Source organism: Bubalus bubalis, chromosome 21 (genome assembly GCF_019923935.1).
Source record: "Bubalus bubalis isolate 160015118507 breed Murrah chromosome 21, NDDB_SH_1, whole genome shotgun sequence".
Lineage (NCBI taxonomy): Eukaryota > Metazoa > Chordata > Mammalia > Artiodactyla > Bovidae > Bubalus > Bubalus bubalis.
The window spans coordinates 60,455,656-60,473,640 of record NC_059177.1 but is presented as its reverse complement, the minus strand read 5'-3'; the positions used below and the strand labels follow the sequence as shown (position 1 = coordinate 60,473,640).

At 54.3% G+C, this 17,985-nt stretch overlaps 1 protein-coding gene across 1 annotated transcript; it reads left to right on the top strand.

Moving 5' to 3' along the window:
- Nucleotides 1–914: 914 nt before the first annotated feature.
- On the top strand, nt 915–16,685 carry LOC112581173. Its single transcript, XM_025272384.3, has 6 exons — nt 915–947; nt 6,866–6,932; nt 7,082–7,247; nt 12,943–13,092; nt 13,325–13,973; nt 15,941–16,685. Exons 1-6 carry the CDS (start codon nt 915–917, stop codon nt 16,082–16,084), a joined length of 1,209 nt encoding a protein of 402 aa, XP_025128169.3. The 3' UTR covers nt 16,085–16,685.
- Nucleotides 16,686–17,985: the final 1,300 nt, after the last annotated feature.

Genomic DNA, 17,985 nt, shown 5'->3' with positions numbered 1-17,985 from the left:
CTTCTTGCCTGCTAACATATTATATATTCTGCATTTTGTTTCATTTGCTTTTTGTCTCCTCCAAAGAATGTAAGTTCCACCAAAGCAGTGATCTCTGTCCCTTCTGTCCCTTCATATCTCCAGCACCAAGCACTCAGTAAGTGCTCCACTGTGGAATTAATGAGTTTCTGAAAGACTTAAATGTGGTCAGCTTGGGAGAAATTAAACAGCGCTGAGGAATTGCTGCCAAACAGGTTAAGGAGTTGGTCACTGGGGAGTTTGGGAGTTTCCCCAGAGACCCAGAACACCCCTGGCCAGTTTCCATGGGGCTGCTCAGTAAAGGTGCCCCTACCTGGCTCATTCTCCCCTTCTGGTCAGACCTTCTCACCCTTCAGGTATCAGCAGCCCCTCAAGTGCCATCTCAGCCTTGCCTCGCACCGCAAGCTGGGTCAGGCTTGCATGCCTGTGCTTCGTGGCCCAGGGCCTGGAATGAGAGGGCTTCGACATGTGTGTGGACTGAATGAGTGAGTGAGTGAGGACCCTGGCAACCCAAGCTCTGTGAAGGCAGGAAGTGTACGAGTCTTGGTTTCACAACATCCTCCTGCCTGGAAGGGCCTCGATGAGTGCCTGACAGATGGGTGGCTGAGCTTTTTGGGGGGCTGGGCCATTTCTTAGTCGCCCCAGGAAGCCCACAGTACCCAGCTTGGGGCAGGGGGAGTGTGTCCAGTAGAACTTTCCATGATGGAGGACGCTGTCCACTAAGGCACCGCGCGCGGCAGTGCATCAGACAGCCTGGTGGGACTGGAAAGAAGGGCAGAAAGGACAAGACCGGCTGAGGCCCGGGGGGATGGCAGCAGCCCTTGGGGTGCGCTCTGTGACACAGGCCAGCCACGACGAGACAGAAGCTGTGGGGGAGCCAGGGAGAGCTCCCGAAGATGGAGAGCAGCATCATCTTCACGGAAACCTGGGTGAGGCTGATCTGAGAGTGGACATACCTGAAAACCACATCGAAGGACAGACAGAAAGTGTACAAGTCCACAGCGGAGCTCAGTGTCCCCTGGGCAGGAGTCGGATTCACGTTCAGAAAAAGGAAGAGGGAAACCACCGCCCGGGCGCTCCTCGGGGAGGGGCGCTGGTGGGGTGACTAGTTAATGAGTCACTCCCGCCTAGCTAAAGTCCCAGGGTCAGCATGTGCACGGCGCACCGGCCGAAGCCTCGCCTCCCATCCCCTCTCCCGGCTCACTGGCCATCATTTTTCTGAGCAAACCACAAGGAAGCAAGAGTTGGGAACTGACTACCACAGGGGGCTTCCCACTGAGGAGGCACCCTACAAGAGCCCTGGGCTGATGCGAAGACCCCGAGGTCGACACCCCCGCCAGAGTCAGGCGGGATTCCTCCTTCAAAACAGTGAGGGCAGCACAGGCTCAAGTGAAAGACAGACATGACCAGAGCATGCAAATAGCACGTCCCTGCCAAAGTGAGTGTCTGACCTCACCACTGAGCCCAGAAACGCCAAATACCCTTTCATCCAATTGATCAGAATATTTTAGAGTGATTCTACTGTTGGAAAGACGGGAAGTTGCTGCCTTCCCAGGAAGCAGCCCTGAATTCTGCACAGCACTCCCGAGTCAGTACATGTCCTTCTAGAGCCTGAGCATAAAGAAATGATCAGACGCACAGTCAGATTTATGAACAGGTTTCTTCTCAATATTACTAACACTTGAGAAAAATTGGAAACCAACTAAAGTCCAATGAAAGGAAAAGATGATGATGAACCGTCTGTACAGCGGAGTACCATTTGTCCATTTCAATCAGGATTTTAAAAGAGCTGTTCACTCAGTAAGTCCTGCCCGGCTCTTTGCCACCGCGCGGACTGCAGCAGCGCCGTTCCCTGTCCTCCAGCGTCTCCTGGAACTTGCGCCAACTCACGACCTCCAGCATCTCCTGGAACTTGCTCCAGCTCACGTCCAGTGAGTCAGTCCTGCCTCCAACCAGCTCCTCCTCTGTCGTCCCCTTCTCCTCCCAACTTCACTCTTTCCCAAAACCAGGGTATTTTCTAGTGAGTCAGCTCTTCCCATGAGGTGGCCAAAGTATTGAAGCTTCAGCTTCAGCATCAGTCCTTCCAATGAATATTCAGGGTTGATTTCTTTTAGGATGGACTGATTTGATCCCCTTGTAGTCCAAGGAACTGTCAAAAGTCTTCTCCAGCCTTTGTCCTCAGTTGTATCTGACTCTTTGCAACCCCATGGACTGTAGCCCACCAGGGTCCTCTGTCCATAGTATTTTCCTGGCAAGAATACTGGGGTCAGTTGCCATAGTTTAAAAACTTCTCCGTTCTTTAAAAGACTTTTTGATGAAAGTTAAAGTGAAAAAAAAGCAGGATGCAAAAATCTATAAAGGTATTACTCTGGATATGATTATTTAAAGAAAAAAAATTTGTAGAAAAAGAAATATATATCAAAGTATTTACAGTGACAATTTTTCAAACTATTTACTTGGAAGTGATGAAATTATAGTTTCTTTTTTAAAGCATTATCTCTTTCACTTTTCCAGATTTTCTAGAATGAATTTATATTACTTCTATAACCAGAAAAAAATACGGTTCTGCTGTAGGGTAATGGCCAAAAACTCCTCCAGTTTTTAAGTCCAAGTAGAAGACACACTGTTTTCATTTTCACCAAGGACTTTATTGAATAATATATTCAGCATTTTGTCCCACTGCCTTCTGCCATTTTTCAGGCAGCTTCATAATTCCATCTGCCCAAAACTTTTTATCTTTTGAGCCAAGAACTGCTCCAGGTGCCTCTTACAATCTTCCAGGGAATTGAAATCTTTTTCCATTAAGAAAATTTTGTAAAGATGGAATAGATGGACATCCAAAGGTGCGATGGCTGGTGAGTACAGAGGATGAATCACAAGCCTCCAGCACAAACTTCCCAGCAGAGCTGTAACGGGTTTTGTCTGGTCATCAGAGAAGCATGCACTCTTGGTTATTCTGAGAGAGAAGATTATGCTTTTTCTGCTGGCCATCTCTGGAGGCTTTTCATCAAGTGCTGCTTGCAGTTGGTCTAATTGGGATTGGCGCTTGTTTGAATTAATTGTTTGGTTTTCTGGCAGGACCTCATAGCAGAGGACTCCTTCCAATCCCACCACATACACAGCATCACCTTCTAGATGAAGACCGGCCTTGGTGTTTGGTGATGGTTCATCACCTGCCCCACGATCTCTTCTGCTCCACGATACTGTACAGTATCCACTTTTATCACCCATCACAATTTAAGAATGGAACATTTTCATTATGTTTTGAGTAGAGAATCACATGTAGAAATATGGTCAAGAAGGTTTTTGCTTACCTTGTGTGGAACCCAGACGTCAGTGTGAGAATGTCACCCAGCTGGTGCAGATGATTTTCAGTGCCTGATGTGGATATTTTGAGTATGGCACTGTCTCCTGTGTGGTACGATGTTGGTTGTTCTTTATTAATATCTTGATTGGATTGCTATCAGCTTTAGCTGGTCTACACGACGTGGAGCACTGTCGAGGGAGAAGCCTCCAGCACGAACTTCTCAAACTGCCTTTGACACATTCCGTCAGTCAGAGTGCCACCCCCGACGCTGCACAAGTCAGATACTGCGTCTCAGTTCCATTTTTACCTTCGTGAAATAATAAAGCATAGTGTGCCAGAAACGTTGCTTTTTTCCTTCCATCTTTGATATTAAAATAGCTACACAAAAATGCACAAATTTTGATTTTTTTTAATGCATGCTGGTATGATAGCTGTCACAGTGCAGCCCGTCAAATCGCTTCGACTGAAATTAGAGACAACTAAGCTCTACTAACAGACAAGGCAACGGCACCCCACTCCAGCGCTCTCGCCTGGAGAATCCCAGGGACGGGGGAGCCTGGTGGGCTGCCGTCCATGGGGTCGCACAGAGTCGGACACGACTGAACGACTTCACTTTCACTTTTCACTTTCATGCATTGGACAAGGAAATGGCAACCCACTCCAGTGTTCTTGCCTGGAGAATCCCAGGGACAGGGGAGCCTGGTGGGCTGCCGTCCATGGGGTCGCGCAGAGTCGGACACGACTGAAGCGACTCAGCAGCAGCAGCAGCCAGCCCTGCTAGAGCCATCTTACAGGAAAAAACAAATGACCATTTTGGTCAACCCAGTATGTCTGATTGTGCAATTTAGTGTGTTATTTTTGAAATAGCTTTTTAAAATGGTATAAAAGTTACTGTTCTTACTGTCCAAAATATCAGAAAGTACAGACAAGTATAAAAAAAGAAAGGACATTCATAATCACACCATTTTTAACATTCCTTGCTATATTACAAAAACGGAAGATTAAACTGCTTTGGAGCCTTTTTTTAAAATGGGACTAAAAGTGCATGATATGAAATTGCCATCTGAGCCATTCAGGTGTACAGTTTGTGGTGCTAAGTGATTTCACATTGTGGGGCAACCATCAGCACCATCTATTTTCAGATTTTTTCTTCTTTCCAAGCTGAGACCCTGCCCCCACTGGACGCTGGCTCCGCCTCCCTGCCCCCAGCCCCGGGCAGCCCCCGCTGCACGCACCTGCCTGCTTCAGGCACCGCATGTGAGGGGAACCGCACAGTATTTCTCATCTAGTGACTGGCTCTCTTCACTCGGCGTAATGTCCTTAAGGTTCAGCCATGTTGTCACATGTGTCAGAACTTCCTTCCTTGTCACAGCTGTATAATATTTCATCGTGTGTATAGATCACATTGTTGTTCTATTCGTCCATCAGGAGACACCTGGGGGTGCTTCCGGAGCGTTTTAAAAACAGCAATAGACGTATGCTTCTTCCTATGCCAATAACGAAGCTTTCAAATTGTGGTGCTAGAGAAGACTTTTGAGTCGCTTGGACAGGAAGGAGATCCAACACATCCATCCTAAAGGAAATCAACCCTGAGTGTTCTTTGGAAGGACTGTTGTTGAAACTGAAGCTCAAATACTTTGGCCACCTGATGTGAAGAACTGATTCTTCAGAATCAGAACTGGAAAAGACCCTGATGCTGGGAAAGATTGAAGGTGGGAGAAGGGGATGACAGAGGATGAAATGGTTAGGTGGTATCACTGACTCAATGGACATGAATTTGAGCAAATTTGGAGAAATAGTGGAGGACAAAAGGAGCCTGACACACTGCAGTGGGGTCACAAAAAGTCAGATCTGACTTAGCGACGGAACAACAGCAATGACAGGTTAGTAGCCGTTGTTTACAAGAATCGCCTGCTCTTCCGTAGAAGTGGCTGCATCATAATCTATTTAGCAGATCCATTCCTGAAGGACATTTATGTGGTTTCCAGGTTTTCACAATCCTATCAGCTCGCTTCAGTTGCTCAGCTGTGTCCAACTCTTTGTGACCCCATGGACTGCAGCACGCCAGGATTCCCTGTCCATCACCAACTCCCACAGTTTACTCAAACTCCTGTCTATCGAGTCTGTGATGCCATCCAACCATCTCATCCTCTGTCATCCCCTCCTCCTCCTGCTTTCAATCTTTCCCAGCACTAGGGTCTTTGCTAATGAGTCAGTTCTTTGCATCATGTGGCCAAAGGACTGGAGTTTCAGCTTCAGCATCTGTCCTTCCAGTGAATATTCAGGACTGATTTGCTTTAGGATGGACTGGTTGGATCTCCTTGCTGTCCAAGCGACTCTCAAGAGTCTTCTCCAATGCCACAGCTCAGAAGTGTCACTTCTTTGGCGCTCAGCTTTCTTTATAATTCAACTCTTACCATTCTATACAAAACTGCAACAAATCTCCCCAGTGGGCACATGTTTGTCTCCTTATTCTACAACTTCTTACAAATAAATGTGGAAAGTGAGGTATCTCACTCAAAGGGTGTCATTAGATTTGATATTCGTGGCCGACTCATTCTCCGGAGGCTGTGATCGGGTGGGATCCCTGCCATCAGAAAGCCCTGTATCTTTCTCAGCATCGAGTTATGGTATCACTTTATAAAAAGTGATGCATTCTGGGGTCAGTTTTTGACAGGGATAGTTTTTTTTTTTTCCAAAAGCCTGTGTGCCCCCTGCATTCCTAGCACAGTTGAGTGTGTTTGGTGGTTTGATTGTTTTCCACTGGCAGGTGCGATTCTTTGTGCTCTGCCCACTTCTGCCCTCCACTCTTGGGACCACACCAAGCTGCTTCCTCCTGGCAGATGTGGACACTGGTGTGTGCAGGTGTGTGGATCCTGTGGTCACAGGTGTGGACACATGTGTCTACAGGTATATGGATCCTTATGGTCACAGGTGTGGACACACGTGTGTGCAGGTATGTGGATCCTGTGGTTACAGGTGTGGATGCACATGTGTGCAGGTATATAGATCCTGTGGTCACAGGTGTGGACGCACGTGTGTGCAGGTATATAGATTCTGTGGTCACAGGTGTGGACGCACGTGTGTGCAGGGTGTGGATCCTGTGGTTACAGGTGTGGACGCACGTGTGTGCAGGGTGTGGATCCTGTGGTCACAGGTGTGAATGCACATGTGTGCAGGTATATAGATCCTGTGGTCACAGGTGTGGCTGCCGTGGCCTGGAGATGCTGTCACGGACCCTACCTTTGGTGGTGTGCTCTTGGGTGCTGGACACAGACTTTCCCAGGTCACCTCCCTGCACAGTCCCAGCCCAGTGTTTCCACTGGCCTCTTTATTCTGATGGAGACGCGTGAGGAGGAGCCCCCGGTGCCTGGTCCTGCCCCGTGGGCCTGGGCACTCTCAATCCACCTGTGGGAAGAGAACTCTCCTTCTCTGATGGGTGAGCCTGTCCCAGAGGGCGTTGCCTTTAGAAGAGGATTCAGGAGAAGCTACCAGGCAAGGGGTCAGACGGGGCCATTTTGGGCACTGCCGCCGGCCCAGGTAACAGACGAGCCGTCCTGGGACGGGGAGCCAGAATCGATGGCCTCCCCACTGGAGCCCCACCACGGTCTGCGCTGAGTGATCACAGGAATCCTGCCCGCGGTCTGCACTGAGCAGTCAGCAGAGCACCGCCCCCTGCCCCGAGGTCTGCGCTGAGCAGTCTGCAGAGCCCGCCCCCCGCCCCCCCCCTGACCAACGGAGGTCTGCGCTGAGCAGTTACCAGCGTCCGATTGCAGAGCCAGGCCCCAGCAGGCCGGGGCACTGCGGCCTTGACTTCTCGGGTCGAGGGCCTCCTGGCCCATCTCAGCGAATTGATGGCCGGGATGGTGGGGAGGGCACCTGGGGCCCAGGTGGGCAAGGGGGCTACGGTGTGGCCCCAAGGGTAGAGCATGGCAGGCACCCTGGGAATGCACCCTGTCCAGCAGCACACACAGCCACGTGTTGGACACGCTATGTGCCCGGAGACGTGCAGTGAGCCGCAGAGCGGCGGGCCACAGTCCAGCCTGAGATGTCACTTTCCTTTTGGGCTTCTCTGGTGGCTCAGATGGTAAGAAAATCTGCCTGCAACACCGGAGACCCAGGTTTGAGCTGGTTCAGGAAGATCCCCTGAAGAAGGGAATGGCTACCCACTCCATTTCTCTATAGTGGCAACAATCAGAAATTGACGTAAAACATCATTTATAGTCAGAAAAAAATACTAAACCTAAAAGTAAATCGAAGAGGCTAAAAACTGCAAAACAATTTTAGAGAAATCAACGAAAGAAAGGGAAAGGGGAGTTGTTCAGTCGTGTCCGACTCTCAGCGACCCCATGGACTGCAGCCCACCAGGCTCCTCAACAAAGACCCAAGTAAATAGAGAGATAGCCTCCGTCATCGGTCGGAAGACTAGACACTGTTACATTTGTCCCCAGATTGATCCACAGAGTCAATGCAGTCTCACTCAACTTCCCAGCCGGCTTTTCATGGACACTGGCTAGTTCCAACATGTGTGTGGAAAGACTCCAGAGCTGGAGCAGTGAAAGCAGCTTCGGGGGCCGGTGTCGGGGCCTGGAGCTGCCTGACTGCCAGCTTCTTCATGCACTCGATTTCCCTCCTTATATCCTCCTTGGTGTACTGTCTGTTCAAATCTGCGTCCAGCTTGTAAAAATTAGACTTCCGTTGTCTTTACTCCTTTGAGTTTTGAGCAGAGCGGCAAGGCTGTGTCACGTGTTCAAGCCAGGCCCCAGGCCTTGGTCGTTGACGCCCCTATGAGGCAGATGGCCAGGGGAGATGTGACTGCCTGGGCTGCTGTTAGCCCTTTTACTGTTTGAATTTTAAAAACAATGCCCTAACATGTACAGTGAGAACATGTATGTGTGTGCGTGTCACACTTGTGTGCATTGTGTTTATGTATGTGCACGCATGCATGTCTACCTGTGGGGGCTGTGTATGTATGTGTGCATTGTAGGCCTATATGCGTGCACATGTGTGTGTGGAGGGGATGGACCCCCACAAAGCCGCTGGCTGTAAGAGACGCAGCCAGGTGGCTCAGTGGTAAAGAAACCACCTGCCAATGCAGAAGACATGGGTTTGATCCTTGGGTCGGAAAGATCCCCAGGAGAAGGGAACGGCAACCCACTCCAGTACTCTTGCCTGGGAAATCTCATGGACAGGGAAGCCTGGCAGGCTACAGTCCATGAGGTCACAGAGAGTCGGACACGACTGAGCGACTCACACTTTCACTTTTCACTTTCATGAGAAGGTACAGCAAGGTAGGAACAGAGGGTGCAGCTCTGAGAGATTGCCTCAACCAAGAAGAAGGCAGGTCTCGCTACTGGGAGGGACATGCCAGAGGACGCAGACTGGGGGCTTTGTGCCGTGGAGATGGTCGCTGTCGGGTGAAGGCTGAGAGCCGGGAGAAGCCGGGGGAACTTGGTCCTGGGAGCCTCGCTCTCCCTCCGGCCAGGCTCCGGCCAGGGAGTGTGGCTTAATCACTGATGCTGAGACGCGAGTTAACGTCTCCTTACGGACAGAGTCCAGCCAACACACATGGAGCAGCGGGAGAAGACGAGGCGAGCCCCAGAGCCGTGCAGCACACCTGCCCCTGGGGGGCTGTGGCCCCAGCGGCCGTGGTCCTTCCCTAGCACGGGGGACACGCGTGGTCTTGGGGTGCAGGGGGCTGGGTGACGGCTGATGAGCAGGTGGGTTAACACAGCCCCCGGTCCTGGCCCGCTAACATTTCCGGGAGCCCCCGCTGTCCTGAGAGTGCCCCCCGCCCCTCAATCCTGTCCTTCTGTGAAGAAACGCATTCCTGCAGCTCCTAGCAGCCTGCAGGGCTCCCCTGCCATCCAGACACCCACCACCCTGAACGCAGCCCGCGGGCACACACGTCGGGGGGCGGGTAGCCGCGGATGGGCCTTGGGCAATCGTTCCAACTCCAACACTGTCGAAACTCTGCTGCGTTTCACAGGCATGGCCTCTGTGATGTCTCGGGGGGGCTTGTGTCATCAAGTACTGAAGCGTTGCTATCAACTCTCTGGATACTGAAGCGAATGTATTTTAAAACAGAAGAGAAGGGTGGAGGGAGGAGGAACGTAGACAGAGGCTACCGGGAACAAAAGGACAGAGTGAGAATCTATGGGTCTGTATAAAACACTGGATCTGAGTCTGGTTCCTTTCCTGACACTGGTCCCCAGGCTTTCTTGCTCACCGCTTGCCACACACCCACTGCGTGCAGAGTTACCTTTGCACCAAGGCCCCCGGTCTGGTTTCACACCCAGAGAAGCCAAGTCCAGCCCGACAACCTATTAGTGGGCCTTCGGGGGTGGCTTGCACTCCCTCCTGGCGGGGGCGGGGAAGACATGTGGGTATCGGTCCATCCTCCCAGGGCCAGAGAGCCTCGAACCCAGGGCAGGGACCGCGGGAGTCCTGGAGGTCCCCTGGGTGAGGCAGTGACCCTGCGTGGACTGGCACAGTGGGAACCCGGGAGCCCAGCATCAGCCCTCAGGGCCGAGGGTCCTTTCTGGGGACCCCTCCGAGGTCTCACAGTAGCCAAGATGCCTCATCCTCCCCCAGTCCCTCCACAAGGACCCCACCTCCCTCCTGCCATGGCTCAACCCCCCACCCTGCCTGCGTCCTGCTCAGCTCCATCCGGGACCCCTCACCTCTTGGAGCTTCTGCCTGGAGGTCTGGGCCCCGGCCACAGCTGCTCTCCCAGAAAGCGGCCGCTTCCCTCAAGGTCACAGCGGGCCCGTGTTGGAACCCCGTGTTTCATCATGCACATAACCTTGGTCTCACACCAGCTGCCTACTTAAACGTAGTTTTTTTTTTTTAAACATATTTACATAAAAGAAAATGCCAGGGACTTCCCTGGAGGTACAGTGGTTAAAACTCTGCTTTTCACAGTTGCAGCCCTGGTAGGGGGAACTCACATGCCACATGTGGCGTGGCTCACATGCAACAGGGTTCAGTCAAAAAATTTTTCCTAGAAGTCAGGATAAGGAAATGCCACAGGCGTCCCATAAATAGAAAACAGTGCTTTCCTAATAGACTGTAATATAAATAGATAGCTATTAAACTGTAGAGGACCCCTTCCAAGGACCACTTGCCATCAGGACACTTCTTCCCAGCACCAGTTTAGACCACACGTTCATCTCTAGGCATCTGTGTGAAGCGCTGTGAACCCTCAGCCTTGTGAGGGTGAAGCAGCATGAGGGATGAAACACACCAAAGAGGGGAGAACGGTTTAGGAGGGGAGATGCCCCTGAGATGACCTGAAGGACCACAGAAGACGAGGCAGTCGCCCTGCCTCACCGCCGGCAGCTTCTCCAGCCGCTGGCCTGGGTTTTGGTCTGAGTTTTGAGTGGGGGATCTTTTTTTTAAAATAATTGCTATTTATTTATTTATTGTTCTGTGGCTGCATCAGGTCCTGGCTGTGGCGTCCAGGCTCTCTGGTTGTGGCAATTGGGCTTAGCTGCCCTGTGGCCCTGGGATCCATTAATGGTTCCCCAACGAGGGCTCGAACCCTCCACTTCCCCGGGATTGGCAGGAGGATTCTTAACCCCTGGACCACCAGGGACGCCCCCCGTGGTCGGCTCCTTCACATGTTGGTCTCTCGTCACGGATGTCAACTCCTCTAGGGCAGGGGCTTTTCTGTCTGTTTTCACGGCTGGAGATGGAGAGTTGCTGCCTGGATGAATGTGGCAGGTTTTGTTTCTCTTCCTGTGTCGGCGAGGAGTTGGAAGACCTCCTCGGTCTGTTTCTAAAGGGAAGATCTGTTTGTATTTATTGACACAATGAAGTTTTGAAATTTTTCTGGTCAAACCTGTTACCTTTTCCGTATTGTTTTAATCTCTGGTTTCATGTGTATTAAGTTCTTCGTCACCCCCAAGATCACACAAATATTCACTGAAATATGTGTCTAGTGTTTGCTTGGCTTCACCTTACAGTCGAATCTTTAATCCATCTAGAAACGCAGAACAGGAATCTTATTTTATTTCATTTCAAGGGGTTGGCCATTTGCCCAAACTGTTTATTGAAAATGGCTCTGTCTTTCCCTGCTGATTCGAAAGGTCATCTTTCCATGCGTGAAATGATTGTGTAACTTCAGGCTGATCTGTAGATTTTTACATGGCTTTCCACTCCATTCTTGCATCAGGAGTTCAAGGTTTAAACGATTTTCATTTTCATCTCTGACCATCCCACCCACTTGCTTTCCTTTTCAAGTATTTCTACTACAAAATAGACATTTGAAAAATAGCATGCCTTCTCCCCAGAGCCATGCCTTTCTCCCTGCCGACTCGGTGATTTTTATTTCTCAGGTGAGAGCGGGCGTCTCCTGTCCTGTGTGTTTCCTGGTTTCGTTTCTTCCCGGGATTCCTAATTTTTCATTGAATTGTGAATGGGATCTTTTCTCCAGCATATGTTGTTATAGTTATTTTGGGGAGCTGGGCAAGCCACAGGCTTGGTGTATTTATTTTGTAACTGGCCACCGGACTGAATTCTCTTTTCCACGGGACGGCCTCTCTCCAGCGGCTCCCCTGGGAGGCCACAGCCGGGCAGTGAGGATGGCCCTGGCCCTCGGAGGGCCCTGGCTTGGCCGTCAGCACCAAGGGGTCCGTCTCCAAGCAAAACGTTTTGTCTGTGAGGAAGCTTCTGTTACGTCAGTTGGTATTTCGGTCAGGAATCAGAGTGTACTTTGCGACAAGCTCAAAGCCCAGCGCTCTCTAAAACCAGGCCTTTTCCAGCAAGACTAGCAACAACGTGTTACTTTTCTCACACCTCGGACATGCAGGAAAATGTGTGTGCAGGGAGCTGGCCGTGTGCCCGCCTGGGGAAGGTGCCAGGCGAGATGAATGCGCTGGGCAGGGGCTGCACCGCGTCTTGTTTGCTGGACTCGGAAAAGCTGCTAAGAGTCCCTCCAAACCCCACGGGCGCCTGGGGCCTGGAGGGAGCTAGCCAGCTTCCCCCAGGACGGAGGGGCCTGGGAGAGGCCAAGCCCTGCGCGTTTCCCCACTGGGTGTGCCAGCCGCCGTGTTCCATCTCCAGTCTCACGTGCCCGGTGGGCACCAGAAGCAGGCACCACTTTGCCCATCTTGAGAAGAGGAGCCTCAGGCCCTCGTGGTAGGTATCTGCTCCTAGACGTTCAGAGACAGATCCTGGGTCAGAATCTGGTTTAAACAGGTGATTCTCAAACATCTTGGTCTCCAGATCCCTTTTTAAATGAATTAATTGGCTCCCTCAGTGGCTCAGGCTGTGAAGAATCCACCTGTGATGCGGGAGACCCAGGTTCCATCCCTGGGTCGGGAAGATCCCCTGGAGAAGGAAACGGCAGCCCACTCCCATATCCTTGCTTAAGAAATCCCACGGACAGAGGAGCCTGGCGGGCTACAGTCAGGGTCGCAAAGAGTCGGACACGACTGAGCGACTGAGACACACGATTTTCATGAGAAAGATTTTGAAGCCAAGGAGACATGGCTCCATCGGCTGTCGGCGCTGAGCCTACACGTCAGCCTGGAGATGCTGGGGAGATCTCAGCAGAGGACCAGAGAGGAGGACAGCCTCCTGGCACCGCCATGAGCGTGGTTATCACCCCAAAGACCCCCCAAAGGAGGCTTGGGGACCAGAGCTCTCTGGACCAACCACGAGGACCACCGCGAGCAGGACCAGCCGCAGGCAGTCTCTGAACCGTTGAGGAGGGCCTCTGTGAGCACTGATGGAGAGGCTGGGCTCCGGCCCCAGGAGTCCAGGTTGGGGAGTCCACCGTGATGAGGGCCCGGGGGGAGAAGGGCTGGGGACCAGGGGAGCACGCGTGTTTGCTGAGTGCCCCCCGCTACTGCCTCCAGTAACCCTGCTCCAGAGACAGCAGGACAACCACTGCTTACCGCGAGGAGAGGAGAGACTGACTGGACAGTGATGCGCTGGAATGCCTGCCCGGGAGAAGCCCCACCCGGGGCCCTGGCTGATGCTTGGCTGACTGAGCGGGAACCGCACTCCCCGCCCGCCCGCTTCCAGCAGCTCCGCGTTAATCACAGAGCCTCCACGCATCACCGTTCAGGTTAGCCCGGGGGTCACAGAGCCCCAGCTGGATGAGACCTGCAGTGGAAAGGTGGACGTCTCCCTGTTCTCTGACTTTGGGACTGGCCTCCGCTACCCACCGTCTGCCTGCTGCGTGAATCTAAGGTCCATCCAGTGCCCCCCAAAGAGTTCCCCGGGCCGGAGCTGCCCTGCCACCGGCCCCAACATTCCCCAGCTCCCCAAGGCCACCCTCAGACACTCAGCAGAGCCTGCACCCAAGCGGCCAGGGCCAGCAGGCCTGGGAACGGACCGCCTTCTCCACTTCGACCCTGCTCCGCCCTGGAATGAGGCCACAGCTGTGCCCTCAGCCAGGGCTCCTCCTGCCCCCCACCTCCCTGTCCATCTGGAGCCACGATGGACTCGGGGCTTCTCTCCTGTTCTCGCTGCCACGGTCTCCAGTAGGGCTGTGGCCGGCCAGGTGGACCCCCACCCACAGGCAGGACTCGGGCCCTGTTGTTGGGGAAGGCATGGCTTAGCTGGGAAGCAAGACCACCACCCCACAACCAAAGGCAAATGGGACAGCACACCCAGGTCCCACCCAGCTAAGGCAGATGTGAGTATCAGGCAATCAAAGCTCCCCTGAACAAGCCAGGGCTTTGCAAAGGCCCCTACTGCTCTGATGATACTCTGATGATGAAGGGTACAAGCTCCTTCATCTCTGAGCCTCAGTCTCCCCATCTGGTAGAATGGGAGTAACAGCAAAATCTGCGGTGGGCCTGCGGGGCACGATTCCCCGTGCTTAGGCCATCTGGGGCGGTCACTGCCCCCTGGGCCCAGGGCACCGCGGCGCTGGGTGCGACCGGTGAGCTCCCGCGGGTTCCAGAAGAGGAGGGCTCACGCGCTCCTCTCCTCCAGCGCCGGCCTGCGCCCAGCCACGCAGAGCCTCCTTGTCCCTCCCTTTAATCACTAACTCTGCGCCCGACCCGCCCTCCCCCGCTCTGAGGACTGTTATGAATGGAATGTTCCGACTCCAGCCCTAGCGCGCAGGAATGCACCGACCTCCCCAGGGCGGGCGACGCTCCGCTCCGCCCAGACTGACAGCGCAGGGCGGGCGAGGGGCGCTGCTGCGGGTGGGGATGGGCGCACGCTCTCGAACGCACTAAGGATACCGGCAGACCCTACATGTGCGACGCACAGAGGTCTATACCATCCCCACCGTGCTCCCCACAAATACAGAGAGCAAGGGTGCTCACACACACAGCCATGCACTCACGGGCAGGAGGCTTGCACACACATGCACACACGCACTGCAGTGGAGGGCTCACAGAGACCCCCCCAAGCACACTTGGAGGGAGGCCTGGCCTGAGCAGCCTGTCTCCTGTGCAGACAAGCCAAAGGCAGCGGGCCCTGAAGTCCTGGACACAGAGTACACAGCCAGCGCCCCCAGACGAGGGCACTCCAGTTCCTCTCTGACCCAGCCCAGCCCTTGCCCCTCTGGCCTGGACTCGGGGGCCCCAGGCCTCCTGGGAAGAGCTGCACCAGAGGGTGTTGGGGGCCAGGCTTCTCAGGGGCTGCAGTAACTGAGGTTTTTGTGTTTGTGTTGAACCATGATGGGGGGTTAAGGAGAGGCAGTCACTACCTGAAATGGAGAAATGGAGCGTCAGGGGCCCGGGTCCGAGCCCAGGGCTCCGTCCGACCTCCTGCCCAGCCTCTCACTGCCTGGCTGGCGGCCAGCCCTCAGGCCCTGCAGCTCCAGCGCCTCCGTGAACACGGCTCCGGCTGGACACCGTGTTCTCCCACGGGCCACAGGGTAAACAACCTCTGGGCCCCATGGGAACCGGGCATCCTGCCAAACCCTCATTCACCCACCCATCACCCATCCATTCATCCCCCCATTCATCCATCCATCCAGGAGTACTTGCTGAGTGCCTGGTCATGCTGGGCACCCCACCCCCTTCACTCGGGACACCCCAGGCCCCACCCCCACCCTCTGCAATGGTCCAGCTCCCAGACAGGCTTTGTTTGGCCTTGCTGTGATTTTCAAACCTTTGATTTCCTAGAAAAAACCCAGATTTCTGCCTTTTTGGAAAAATGGGTAAATTGTGATGTAAAGCCTGCCCAGATGCCCCCTTCTGACAGCCCGGGGTGGGTGGCAGGGCCCCCCTGGCCGAGGCAGGGACACCCCCTGGCAGTCAGAGCAGGGACATGCCCCCCCGCAGTCAGGGCAGGGACAGCCCCCAGTCGCTGGAGGGACCGGACAGACTCCCCTAATTTGGAACTCTGGGCAGACTGTTTTCACCTTGAGGCAGGCAGGGAGCCCACGTGCTTCGGGAGAGAAGCCAGTGGGAATCACGAGCCTCGGATTCTTCACAAATGACTGCAGCGTGAGACATCTCAGGCGCTGAGTTCGCGTGAAGCCGCACAGGAACGCTGCCTTCTGCGGTCAGCGACGCCCCCAGGGCCTCCGCACAGCCAGGCTTCAGATGAGGGGCATCCACCCCAGCAGCTCTGATCCCACGGAGCCCCGGGCACTGCCTGCCTGAGTAGCTGACGACACCTGCCCACATTTCTGTATTTCAGGTCATCCTCTGCTTTCATCAGGGGACGTCTGGTTGCAGGCTGAGGTCCAGAGCCCGAGTGAGTGACCCAGACATGCCCCCCAGCCCCAACTACCCACACTGGTCAGGCCCAGCACCTGCACATCCGCTCGTCTCTTTGTTCTGATGATTGGAAAAAGTGCTACCAGAGGTCTGGACGCCTGCCAACTGTCCTGCCCGCGGTCAGTGTGATGCAGCTGGGTGGGTCGGCTATGTCCCCTTCTCGCAATACAGCACCTGAAGAAGTCTGCCGGTTTCCCTCACGCCCCATGTCTGTGTCCTCACGTCTGGGCCACAGGCCCCTTGGAAAGTGGACGTGCGTCCCAGACGCCTGTGGTCCCCTCCCTCCCCTGGCCCTAGGGCGGGCTTGCCCCTCTGCCTATCCCACGATGCTCATGGGTGGTGTGAGACCACGGTCACGCACGCGTGCATCTTGGCCTCCAGGTTTCCTGAACCCACAGTCAGCGCCAGAATGAACACGGTGCTGACTCCCTCCCAACACACAGGGGATGGAGGAGGCCCCAGGAAGGGGAGGCGTGTTCCTGAACTGACGAGGATTCTGAGTAAGTTCCATCTGGTCAGAGCTTTGGTCTTCCCAGGAGTCACATGTGGATGTGAGAGTTGGACCATAATGAAGGCTGAGAGCTGAAAAATTGATGCTTCTGAACTGTGGTGTTGGAGAAGACTCTTGAGAGTCCCTTGGACAGCAAGGAGATCCAACCAGTCCATCCTAGGGGAGATCAGTCCTGAATATTCATTGGAAGGACTGATGCTGAAGCTGAAACTCCAATCCTTTGGCCACCTGATGCACAGAGCTGACTCATTGGCAAAGACCCTGATGCTGGGAAAGATTGAAGGCGGGAGGAGAAGGGGACGACAGAGGATGAGAGGGTTAGATGGCATCGCCGACTCAATGGACGTGAATTTGAGCAAGCTCCAGGAGACAGTGGAGGACAGAGGAGCCTGGTGGGCTGCAACCCGTGGGGGCCCAGAGTCCGACACAACTTAGTGACTGAACAACAACGATGGGAAGGGTGGAGTTTGCCTGATGAATCCCACTGAAGACCTGTGCTTCCTTGTGGACTAAGCTTCATCCTGAACACATGGACTTATCTCTAACTTTTCATTCCATCAAAACCTTGCTGATTTCACTTCTTTTACAGCACTGTACTCTCAAGCTTCACTCCTAATTTCGGCCTGGGGAGCTCAGCCCGCCCCCTGCACAGGCCCTTCTCTGCTCAGAGACTCTCGGGTTGGAGCGGGGACTGGCCAGGCAGCAGTGCAGGAGGAGGCAGTGGCCACAGGCACTGTGAGGCCAAAGCAAGGGCTGGGACATCTCAGGGCCGTGCTCCTGGCAGGAGGGTCTCCTCAGACCCCTCCTCCGCTGCCCCTCAAGCCTGGGAGGCAGCCGAGAAAGCCCTGGAAATGCTGGTTCTCTTGCTGGCCAGGCGCTGAGGTGATGTAACCTGTCTCTGTTGTGCAATGGGATGACAGGGCCTCCAGGGAGGGCAAGACATGCACGGTCCATCTGTCGATCTATCGAACGGGGCCAAGCCGTCAAACTCACTTGCAGGCGATGAGGCTCCGAGAGCCCAGGAGAGCGTGGCTGGGGAGGAGAGGGGGCACCCTCCTGAGTGCCCCTCCTGAGTGCTCCCCCTGAGTGTCCCCTGTGACTGCTCCTCCTGAGTCCTCCTCTTGAGTCCTCCTACTGAGTGCTCCCCCGAGTGCTCCTCTCTGTCCACCGCTGTCTCTGGTGGAGCAAGTGCAGGCAGTGCCAGCTGGTCTCCAGCAGCAGGTCTCCATCCTGGGGGATCTGGGGGCCCCCCAGGGGCTCCCCCATGCTGGGTGGCATGCTGACCCATCGCAGAGGCACGTGCTGACTGAGCCAGGCCAGCCACTCGCAGGTGTCTTCCGTGGGACCTTGGACCTGTCCGCCCAGACCCTGGAACGTGACCCTGGGGGCACTGCCTCCCTCCCAGAGGTTTCCAGCAGAACCAGATTCCAGAGGGTCTGCTGCGCGCCACTGCC